This window comes from Myodes glareolus, chromosome 1 (assembly GCF_982192425.1).
Source record: "Myodes glareolus chromosome 1, mMyoGla1.1, whole genome shotgun sequence".
In the NCBI taxonomy this organism is placed as follows: Eukaryota; Metazoa; Chordata; class Mammalia; order Rodentia; family Cricetidae; genus Myodes; species Myodes glareolus.
The window spans coordinates 129,598,049-129,610,171 of NC_142026.1; the positions used below are offsets into that span (position 1 = coordinate 129,598,049).

At 45.5% G+C, this 12,123-nt stretch overlaps 1 protein-coding gene across 1 annotated transcript; it reads right to left on the reverse strand.

The window, feature by feature from the left end:
• Nucleotides 1-4,192: 4,192 nt before the first annotated feature.
• On the reverse strand, nt 4,193-11,458 carry Fbxo5 (F-box protein 5). Its single transcript, XM_048419949.3, has 5 exons — nt 11,042-11,458; nt 7,340-8,003; nt 6,678-6,768; nt 5,423-5,602; nt 4,193-5,008 (listed from the first exon to the last, which is right to left on the reverse strand). The coding sequence occupies exons 1-5, from the start codon at nt 11,118-11,120 to the stop codon at nt 4,751-4,753; spliced, it is 1,272 nt and encodes a 423-aa protein (XP_048275906.3). The 5' UTR covers nt 11,121-11,458; the 3' UTR covers nt 4,193-4,750.
• Nucleotides 11,459-12,123: the final 665 nt, after the last annotated feature.

The window sequence follows — 12,123 nt, forward strand, 5'->3', positions numbered from 1 at the left end:
ATGTGCCACACTTTCTTTATCCATTCTTCCATTGAGAGGCATCTAGGTTGCTTCCAGGTTCTGGCTATTACAAATAATGCTGCTATGAACATAGTTGAACAAATGCTTTTGTAGTATGATTGAGCATCTTTTGAGTATATTCCCAAGAGACCCAGCGAGACAATGTGCCTGAGCTAATGGGAGCTCACCAACTCCAACTGGGAATGAACAAGCATGGGATCAAACTAGTCCCTCTGAAGGTGGCTGACAGTCGGGCAGCCTGAGAGGCCGATGACAATGGCACTGGGATTTGTCTCTACTACATATACTGGCTTTTTGGGATCCGATTCTTTTTGGATGTATACCTTGCTCAGCCTGATGTAGTGGGGAGGGCCTTGGACTTTCCACAGGGCAGGGTGCCTTTCCCTTCTCTTAAGATTGGAGGGGGGTGGGTGGGGGCCAGGATGTGTGGAGGGAGTGGGAGGGAAGTGGGAGGAGGGGAGGAAGTGGGAATTTCGATTGGTATTTTTTAAAGTAATAAAATAAAATAATAAAAAATTATAAAGTATACAACTGGATCAGCAAAATGGCTCAGCAGGTAAAGGTGCTCGCTGCCGATCCCAATTACCTGAGTTCAATCCCCCAGTCCCACATGGTACAAGTTGGAGAGAACCAACTTCCACAAGCTGTCTTCAAAGCTGCACCTGTAAACTCTAGATCATGTGTCTACCCACCCAAGCCAAAATATATAGAATGTTTATAACGTAAAACATCTAAAAGTGAACATAGAAAATTGCTGTGTATGTAGACTAGACATTTCTTAGACGCAGCAAGAAAAGCATGATCTATAAAAGAGACATCATTCAGAACAATTTTTAAAAACATTTCCTCTAAGGTGCTAGCAAATTGAGAGACAAGACACAGGTGAGTAAAGAATTTGATCAAGTATACCACCCCACCCCACCCCACCCCTCCAGGTAGCGGTGGCACACCCCTTTAATCCCAGCACTCAAGAGGCAGAGACAGCCTTGACTGAGAGGCTCCAAAGCTATAGAGAAACTTATCTCAAAAAGCAAAACAACAAAAAATATATAGCGAAACAACCCCCAAAGTTATCAGAGAAGCAATGCAAAGATAAATCATTCAAGTTCACACTTCACCAAGGAAGATGAAGCCGAGCAACAGAGATGCTAATCATCCATCATCGGATAAAAAAGAGCCCGACAGGAGGGAGCCACTTATACACCCCAGCCAGTACAGCGGCAAAAACTACAGACTACAGTAGTGTTGACCGGAATCCCAAATAAATGGAACTCTTGAACATTTCTTCAGAAGATGGTGCCAATTTGGAGAACATCTTGATATGTCCCTGAAAAGCAGCCGCCTAAGCTACTCTCCAGTCTGTGATAAAACCCCACAACCAAAAGTAATTTGAGGAGGAAAGGGTTTGTTTCAGCTCACAGTTGACAGTGGTCCTCTCTCATGAAGGGGAAGTCAGAGCAGGAGCTCAAGGTAGGAGCTGGGTACGGGAACCGAAGCCGAGACCGTGGAGAAATAGTAGTTTGCTCTGTGGCTCGCTCAGCTTGCTGGTTTTATACACCCCGGAGACACGCATACAGGGTGGCACCAACGACAGTGGGCTGGGCCTTCCACATCACTCAGTAATCAAGAAATGCTTCTCCACAGATGTGTGTACTGGTCAATTGTATGGAGGCATTTTCTCAGTGTGTGTGTGTGTGATTTCCTCTTCCCAGATAATCCTGTGTCCAGTTAAAGACAAAATGAAATAAATAATATACACATATTGAAATTTTCTCCAAAAACTAGAGGCTTCTCTCAAATGACGGGATACAAGTTTTGGTAACCAAGGGGAAATACTAACTATCCCAAGGAAAGAATCATACTGGAGACCAAGAAAGGGGTGGCAGGACAGCTCAGTTTAGAGCAGTGGTTCTCAACCTTCCTAACGCAGTTCTTGTTGTGGTGATCCCCCAACCACAAAACTACTTTTGTTGCTACTTCATAACTGTAATTTTGCTAGTTGAATTGTAATGTAAATATCTGATATGACTCAACAAAGGGCTGTTTGGCCCTCCCAGGGTCTCCTGACCCCAGGGTGAGAACTGCTGGCTTAGAAGACAGAAAATGCCTTATGCATGATTGGGTGTAGGCAAGCCTGTGGAGCATTTCCTTAGTGATTGATGAGGAAGGGCCCAGCCTACTGTGGATGGTGCCATCCCTGGGCTGTTCTCACGTTCTGTAAAAATGCAGGCCAAGCAAGGCAGTGAGCAACACTCCTCCGTGGCCTCTGCATCAGCTCCAGCCTCCAGGTTCCTGGCCTGTCTGCTTTTTTATTTTTTATTTATTCATTTTTATTGAGCTCTACATTTTTCTCTGCTCCCCTCCCTGCCTCTCCCCTCCATCCCTCCCTCAAAGTCCCCCTGCGCCCAATTTACTCAGGAGATCTTGTCTTTTTCTACTTCCCATGTAGATTAGATCTATGTGAGTCTCTCTTCGTGTTCTCCTTGTTGAAGTTCTCTGCAATTGTGATTTGTGGGCTGATTTTCTTTATGTTTAAAAACCACTTGTGAGTACATGTGCTAATTGTCTGTGTCTGGGTTACCTCACTCAAAAATGTTTTCTACCTCCATCCATTTTCCTGTAAAATTCAAGATGTCGTTATTTTTCTCTATTGTGTAGTACTCCATTGTGTAAATGTACCACATTTTCTTTATCCATTCTTCAGTTAAGGATTTAGGTCGTTTTCAGGTGCTGGCTATGACAAACAATGCTGTTATGAGCATATTGAGCACATGTCCTTGTGGCACGATTGAGCATCCTTCAGATATATACCCAAAAGTGGTATTACTGGGTCTTGAGAAAGGCTGTTTCCTAATTTTCTGAGAAATCGCCACATTGACATCCAAAGGGGCTGTACCAGCTTGCATTCCCACCAGCAATGCAGGGGTGTTCCCTTTTCCCCACAACCCTCTGCAGCACAAGTTGACATTAGTGGTTTTGACCTTGGCAAGAAATTGGTTATCAAAAGAACAAATAATCTAATAAAAAAAAAATGGAGTACAGACCTATACAGAGAACCCTCAACAGAGGAGGAAATGTTCATCCTTAGTCATCAGAGAAATACAAATCAAAACAACTCTGAGATTCCTTCTTACACCTGTCTGCTTTTGATGAACTGATCTGAACTGAGTGAAATTTACTTTCTCCTCCAAGTTGTCTTTGGCTCTGGTGTTTCAATAGCAACAGGAACTCTAAGTCACCTCAACAGGTGAGACCAGGCTCATGAATGAGCAGCAGGAATTACAGACCCAGGAATGATTTAGTCAGGCAGCTTTAAGTGGAGGGGGAAGCAATTATGACATCTTTGATCCAACTAAGAAACCAAATCTGAGACCCAGTGTTGTTGAAAGCCTGAGGCAAACTAATGATACAGAAACCTATTTAATGCAACTGTAAAAACTCCTCTAATCCAAGAGAGGGAAAGTAGACCACCAGCTTCAGGAGCCATTACCAAAATACCAAAATATAAACTATAACAGGAAACAAAACAAAATAAAACCTTCCTATGCTTAAAGTACCAACACTACAGAATAATACTGAGTGTCAGGTGTCAAGTTATTTCCATAGGTAATCCCATTAGCAATGACTTGAGGTCAGGTCAGCTGGTCTAGTGATTTCCAAGACAGCCAGAGCTACACAGAGAAATCCTGCTCCGAAAACCAAAAATAAATCAAACCAAACTAACAATTAAAAAAAACCCCACAAAACCCTAAAAACAAGAACAAACCCTAATTCGCTCATCAGCAATCCCCAAAGCCAGGAAAACACTGATGGATGGATTTCAAATCCTGCGTGAAGCGAACACTCACTAGGATCACCGTATGCATCAGGTTATTAAACCCGAAGGCGTGAGAGACAGACTGCTCAGGATAAGCAGAAGCAATGCACGACAAGATCGCTACGCGGGCACTGCAGGTTACCTACAACAAATTTTTGTTGGATAAACCAACAAAAACCGGAAAGTAAAATCAAGCAATTGCCCACTACTCTGATGAGCCGGTCTCGACACAGAAGGTGTCCCCCCCATACTTCAATGTTTAAGAATATGCCACTAGGGGGGAGAAATCCCTTCACAGCTCAAGTGCTTGTTTCCAGTGCTAACGTGTTCATAAAAATAAACAGCATGCGTCACTGAACTTATAACAATTTTATTTATAACAAAACAAAATAAAGTTATGCATATTTATTTTCTTTGGCACGTAAAAACAGAAATATTTACAGGTATAAAAAACATTAAAAAAACAGACCAGAAATAAAGCAAACAAGTTACAACAGATACTTCAAACACTGAAAATGGCTCACACCAACAAAGACAGACATTTAAATGCAGACTCAAGCTAACAAGAACACAATTGGTAAAGCATCACAGACGCCAACACTGAGCCACATCGTTTTAAAGACTCCATAAAATTACAGCCTTCACCTGCCATAAAATCCAACGAATTGATTTTAATTTACCATCTAACTACAAATAGATATTCAGGTTCTTTTCTTAAAAGATATGAATCTTTTGCATCTGAATGGATTTTAATTTTTTTCATATCAAACTGTATTGTTTTAAGAGGCTCTATGTCCTCTATTCGCCAAGGGGCATAAAGGCACCAGGCATTTATTTTTACCTTCTCAAATTAAAAGTTCACATTTCTTAAAAAGTAGCCCTTAAGATCACCTGCAATTGATTTACTAAGGGTCACAACCTCTGTAAGTTCTTTTTACTCTTTTTTGTCCCAGGCAGAGGGCCCATCACTTTCCAGCTGGCTTTGAGGAGTTTGCTATCCGAACAGTCTTTGGTGTTGGTATGGTAATCACACAGACACCTTGTACAATAGTCGAATCCACAGCTTTCCCGTTTGCAGGTCGCTCGCTCCAAATAGTGGTCATACTTTGCAGGGAAATTACAGCGAATACAGGCTTTAAGGCTTTCGTTGTTTTTTAATGTCTTGCCCGCCTAGAAGAAAAAAAAAATCCATACGTGTATTTTGGTGGACTGAACACATTTTAGTAACTAAACCAGGAAGGGCAGTCATGCCTCCAATATACAGATAAATATTTACAGGAGACATTTTAGTATCTACTACCGAACGGTTCAAAAGCTACAGCAAACTGCATTTGTGAAAGGCCCTTTTTTGTCCGCCCGTTCTGATGACAGCATTCACTACAAAATGTAGTACGGAATAGTTTGAACAAAGAGGACAGAAGGCTCGACCTCTTCAATAACCGCCCTAATGCTTCTCACTCGAAACTGAAAGAACATTATCACTTAATTTAATTGGGTGGCAAACACTAGATACTATGTACTTTGGAACCCAGCTCCCTTTAACAGTAAGTGCCCCTAGTTCTGTCACACCGATTAGATAGTTACCTCGAGGAACTCACTGTACCGGCTGTAGGCAGAACCCTTCTGATCACGCTGCCTAGGAAACTTGGCTTGAGCATCTTTTTTGGGAGGAGTGCAAGTCGATGACTTCTGGACAGAGGTCAGGGCCATTCTGCTCACAACGTACCCTCTGGTTGAAGTATGCAGTGACAACTTATTGGTTTCCTGGTTGAAAGGGGGTTTAATAGGAGATTTTAAACTCACGAAAGTACCAATTAAGTAAGCCTATGAGGGATCAAGGTGACTTTAACCAAGACCAAAGTTCTGTTCACAGAGCATTAAGGTCATTCACCCCACTACCAGTAGGTGGCAGTAGTCAGTCATCAAACATGCAGTTAGTTCAGGTTTTTGAGAAGAGGTCACAATGTAGCTCCAGTTCTCAAATCTTCTCAAGCCCCCCAAATTCCCGGATTACTGATATTAGCCACCACCCCACCCTAGCAGCAGATTTAACCCTTTGAAACAGACTTCCATTACTAATAAAGAAACTGAGCACAGAATTTAAGAATCCCTTGTCTATAGTCACCTGGTTAAGTCTTAAGTAGCATTTGTTGCCCAATCACATACTGACCAGTATCAGAAATACGACAATCACCAAGCACTTCAGAAACTTAAACACTTTCTCTATACCAGCAGTGTATACCACCCTGTGGGTTACGACACTTTTGGGGAGGAGTCTAATGACCCTTTCACAGGGGTTGCAGATCAGATATTTATATTACTACTCATAACAGTAGCAAAATTAGTTATGAAGCAGCAACAAAATTAATTTCATGGTTAGGGGTCACACACCATAAGGTATTAAAGGGTCGCAACATTAGGATGGTTGAGAACCACTGATCTATACAGTAGACACTCCAGTATGTTGACAATTCATTTCTTCTTGTAACTGACCAAGCTAACACACAGCGCTTATTTAGAAATCAGTCCAGAGGAAACAGCATTTCCAGGTTATGGAAGTGTAACCTATGGAATGATTATCTATGGAAGACCCGCACACCGCCGGCCTCTCAAACCCTTTCTCTTTCTCTCCAGCCCCTGCTTGGGAGACTGAAGCGCTGCTTTATAAATTTAAGGGACTTACAAAAGTCTTTTTTTGTTTTCAAGCAGTGCTGGCTGTCCTTGAACTCAGAGATCCACCTGCCTCTGCTTCCCAAAGGCTGGAATTAAAGGCGTGTGCCACCGCCACCACCCAGATATAAAATTTTCTAAGGAAAAAGAACGATGACATTGAACTTACAAGGACTCTCTGCAAGGCTCTGCTGTACAGCTGGGATGCTCCTTTATCGGTCTCTACGATCTTCTTCCAAATTCTGCTCACTTTAGACAAGCTAGAAGGGAAGGGGACAAAGATGCTAAGATGAACCAAGAACGGAGCACAGCGCAAGTTTCTCTAACCCAACTAAACATCAAGTCTGCTTAGACGACCAAGCCCGGTTACTAGTGTTTAACCAGACTACCAGGGGGCCAAAACGTTAAAATGTTTTAAAAGCTCCATCAAGCTTCTGTCACATCCAAATTTTCTGTGTGTGTATCTGTCCGGAGAACCAATTTCAAACCAGCACAGTGTGCACACCTCCACCTTAGCTATTTGATAAGAGAACTCTCGGCCACTTGTAATACATTTTGAAAACGCTTTGTATTAAGTGAAATGGCACACTCCACAATGCGGGTCACAGAAACCAGCCAGCAATAGAAACCAACACATCCACCCTGTTTCACGTCAGACATCTAGATCACAGCCTTCTAATAGCAAGACCAGACTAGATGTAGATTTCCCCAAGTTTTCTTTCATTTCAAATGCTGCCCATCAAACACGAACCAGCTCTGTTAAGGCCGGTTTACACTCATCTGCACAAGCGGGTCCCATGTTATCTAACACATGCAGTGTGCAACACTCACTTTATTAAGTCCATGCCACTGAGCTTCGTCAAAATATTAGCTAAAAGGTGTTTAAATCCCCTCCGGGAGAGCTCAGTAAGGATATCTAGATGTTCCAGGCCCATTTTCTTGCCAATTACATTTTGCAGTCTAAAGTTTCCACTGGCAATAACTTCCTTCAGCATTTCTCGATCCATTTTAGGGTTTCGCTTGGAATTCTTTTTTAATGTTGAGCAAACCACTCTTTCAAAATGCAGGACAGGCAGCAGGTTCTTATTGGGATACTGGTCTGGGCTCTGGGACGGCAGCAGGCAGGGCTGGGTACTGTTTCTGAAATTCTCCAGAATAAGGATGCCATCCTCATGTTCGCTTTGAAGGGTAAATGACGCATAGCCGCTATCGTCATACAGTCGGCTGGACTCTAGCGCTTCTATTTCACTAGAACTGTTGAGTATCTTTTGTACCCGCTGATTTTCCTTGTTATCATGTCCCACAACTGGTGACTCGATGAAGGACACCCTTTCCTGGTTTCTCAAGCAGTCCTTACAGGAAGGCTCCACACACACGGGGCTGTAGGAACCTTGCCGCTCACTGTCAGGCTTCACCACTTCAAGCTCAGAAAGATCAGGGTCACAATTAAAACACTTCATTTTAACACAGACAACAGGGCTTTCTTCTTTACGTCCTATGAAAAGAACACAATAAACAGAGTATAAATCACTTTGGGGCTAACACGTTCCCCTTCTCCTTGTTGGGGACTGACCCAGGGTCTCACACCAAGGATCAGCATCCTTACATACCCAGCAACAGAAATGGACATATTGTGTTACCATGACAAGCATGTCCCAACCAGATTAACCAATGGTTACATGGCCCTTCAGCTCTTCTCCCCTGTTCCAGGCCACCACACTCCATCTAGATATCGCTATTTCTGTAGGCTTCCTCTCACCCTCCACTTTTTTGTGAGGGTGTGCATTCGACACAATGCACATGTGGTCAGAGGGCGACCATGAAATTGGTTTTCTTCTCTCTTTATGTGGGTTCTGGTGGTTGGGCGCAGGTGGCAAGCTGGTGAGACAGCACATTTGCCTTCAGCTCCGGCTTCCCTCAGTCAATGCCTCTGAACTGAGATTTCTCTAATGCATTTCCTCATCTGAGACAGGACTGGCAGGAGCAAGAACACCGCAGTGAACAGCTCTGGCACCAAACGTAGTCCAGGAGGCTCCTGTTGGCTCAGACTGTTCTAGGTTTTGCTCATATGAGCTTTCCCAGCTGGCTTGGGGCTGTATTTCACATGCTGGCATCACTTCACTTTTTAAGCAGTTTTTTAAACTTTTTCAGACTATAGGAGCCCCTTTATTTTTTGTTTTCTAAATTAGAGAAAGTATCAGAAGACAAAAATCTGGAATGAATACATTATATATATATATATATATATATATATATATATATATATATATATATATCCATCTTGGATGAAGAACTTTCCAAAGATCAAGCTAAGAGCTCCTAAACAACCCAAAATACTTTATCAAATGATCACATAAAAAAAGCAGATTACCTGATCCCATACCCCCCAGTCAAACAATATACGGGGCACGTATCTAGTTCTGCCATTTTATCCATCTCATACTCATTTAATGATAGATCACTTTTAGAGGCAGGCAGACAAAATTTTTGCATTTTTCTAAGCAGAAAGAAATTTGGCTCCAAATTTGAAAAGGTCACAGGTCACCAGCAATGGTGAATTGCAGGGAAGTAATGGAATCAAGGCTAGAAGCGTTTACACGCGTCCCAGTGGGTCTAGGGCGTAAGGCTGTAGTAGAAATGCAGGCAAATGACCCCAATTAACGAGTGCACAGGATATGTATTGTTAAGCAGAATATAAGAAATATCCTGTGGTTCAAGACTCCAGCAGTCATCATATAGAATACCATTTACCAAGCTGGGAGAAAACGACAAAAACTTAACTCTAAAGCTTAGTTTTCCCATCCACAAAATGGGGAGGAAACTGTCTTACTCAAGAGCACCAGTCACCGTCACCCACATTAAGCCACCCTCCCTCCCATTTCTTCCACTGTTAAGATCAATTCCACGCACGTAAAAATTTAGGAAGCAAAATTTCAAATGAGAAAGATCTCTGGTGAACGTTCCAACCAGCTTATTCTATTAGGAGATTTTTGGTTTGCCTTTAAACAAACCCTCAGATAAAACTCACATTTCACCGTTTAGAACTAACTTTATCCCTCAAAAGGCCAGTCAGTGGGATGGGGGAGGGGGCAAGTTTGAGTTACAAAGGGCACCAAGCCTGACCTTTCCTTCGCATCAATAGTGACTTTACATTCTATATCAAACACTAATTAAAACTGGCATTAAAGTCTCTAGTTCTTCCATCTGTTAAGTAAGTTTCAGTCTCAGTCCAACCATGTGGCCAAGGTCAAGCCCTTCACTTCTCTGCTTAAACCTGACGAAAGATGACCAAAAGTAGAATTCACAAGAGAAAACCTTTAAGTCTACTTGGAAAAATATTTAAATGAACAAAAGTAATTTTTAAAAAATGTCCTCAAAGCTGTAAACCAAGTCGGGGAGGGGACTCGGAGGCAGCACGTATTTCCTGAGGAGGAAAGCCGAGCAAAAGAATTCCACCGTAAAACTTTAACATTTCCGACATTTAGGGTTGATTTAGGATTCAAGATCTTTTGCAAACACAACGCGCTAATCCACCAGTTTCTACCTCTCAAGACTTAATTCCGTTTCTGATGAAGTAAGATATCAAAGAATTGTGTTTTTGTCGTCGGCTTCGAAAATTTCTAGGGTAAAATAGATGCATCTGTCTTTCATTGTGAGGCAACAAAGATAGATTATATAGAACTAATATATGTTATATTTATATGCAACTGAGTTTCTTCAACTCTCACCCAGGCTTTGAAACAAGTGACCATTAACTTCTCAGTCCACAGGGGGGGAAAACAAAATCTTCAATCCTCACTGTCAACTAAATAAGAGGCAAAATCATGTTTTTTGATTTTTTTTTTTGGCGGGGGAAGCGCTTTTCAAAACCCTCCCCTGAGAACTCCAGGTCTTAAGACTTACTCAGAGAAGAGGGGAAAAAAAAGAGGAGAAAATAGATCTTTTCCCATTGAGTTAGGTAGGGTGGGCAGAAGAGGGTCTCTACATTTGGCGGGAGCAGGGAAGGAGCCCCTAGAAATGCTGAGGGGGTCGGTGGTGGGAGGTGCCCCGAGGGCGCGGTGCACGAGGAGAGAGGGCGGGAGATAAGCGCAATCTCCCGCGCTCTCCGGCCAGGACGCTGAGGAAGAAGAGTTTGGGAAACTGAGGAAGTGAGCTAGCTAAACAACTGTGAACAGGGGGTTTAGGGGGCTGGAGATGGGGCCTCTGGCTGGTCTGGAAGCCCAAAGCCCTGTCACAGCTCGGGCAGGAGTGGGGGAGGGGAGGGGGCTTTTGGCGCCCATGCAGGGGTTGGGGTGGAATCCCGCGCGCAGCTGCCACCACCTGCACGTCCCCACGGCGGGACACCTGGATGAGATGGGATGGTGGGACCCCGTGCCAGCCACACACCTGTCTCCACTCTGCACGAGGCGACTCTCCTCCCCGGGCCCGGAAGGCCGCCCGAGGCCCGGGACCCCACGATCTGCACATGCACCCGGTCATGAGGCTGCAGCCACAGAGCGGGGAACCCGTCCCTACGATGCCCGCCACACTCACCGTCCGGGACCGTCCGCGAGCCGAGGCTGCAGGGGCAGGAGGACGGCCGGGGCAGCCCGCTACAAACGCGCCGGCTCATGCCGGAGGGCGCGGGCTCCGACGCAGGTGAAGTGGCGGCGACCACAGGAAAGAGGCGACTGGCCGCTGCGCCGAGCTGTAGCTCTTAAAAGGCGCCAGCTGGTACTTTTAAAATCTTTGAATTTGGTGCCCAAATCAGAACAGACCAATGGGGCGCGGCGTCCGTACGCGCGCGCCAATAGGCAGGCGGTGTGAGGGGGACGCCCTCGCTCGCCCAATAGGAAGCCGCGGGGGCGGAGCCAGCCGCGGAGCCAGGGTCCCGCCCACCGCCCGGATCCGCGCCTCCCCGAAAAGGCAGAGGGCGTGGCAAGACGGCTGGGGCGGGGCCTGCGAAGGCGGAGCGCCGGCGCAGACCCGCCGTGCTTCCCTCCCCCCCACGCTTTCCCGCGAACCGTCCTCCCGCGAGTCCTTGTGTCCAGCGGACAGCTGCGACTTCTGCCTGCAGATCTGTGACGGGCACAGGCGGGGCCCATGTCCTCTTCCATCGTCTCGTTAAGCGCGAGCTCGGCGAGCGGCAAAGCCCGCCGCCCGAAGCGCAGATCTCCCAGAAAGCAAGGCCTTCCCCTCCGTCTCAGGACCCGCCTCTCTAGGATTTAGGCGCGCTCCACTCTCCCTCCTAAATTGGCTCCGCCCCTCGCCTGGAGCCTCCGCGCTTGCGCCCTGCCCGCCGGCCGCGCTACGGACTTGGCGGGTCGGCGCTTGCGCACTAGGGGCCTGGCGGGTCCCTCCGGGCGGGGCGGGACAGGTGGCTGCGAGAGGACCGCCCTTGCCCTCGGGATGGCGCGCTGAGGCGAACCTCGGCACCGCTGGGCTCGGCGCCACCCGGGGGCTGAGGGCGCGGCCTAATCTCCAGTCCTTGCCGCAGCATTCTTTTGGATTCTCAACCACGGGGAATCCTTATGAATGTTAATTGGTATTTTCGCTTTTCTGTGTTTTTTCTTTCCCTTCTAGGTTAAGCGCACAGCACACCTGTTTCCTCAGATAAGTCAAACTCCACACTTTTG

Bases quoted from the DNA above. Each gene is read 5' to 3' on its own strand.
- Fbxo5 (XM_048419949.3), bottom strand. From the start codon at position 11,120: ATGAGCCGGCGCGTTTGTAGCGGGCTGCCCCGGCCGTCCTCCTGCCCC. The intron at 8,004-11,041 runs GTGAGTGTGGCG...TTCTTTTCATAG, and splicing joins CTCGCGGACGGTCCCGGACG to GACGTAAAGAAGAAAGCCCT. The intron at 5,009-5,422 runs GTAACTATCTAA...TTTTTCTTCTAG, and splicing joins GGTACAGTGAGTTCCTCGAG to GCGGGCAAGACATTAAAAAA.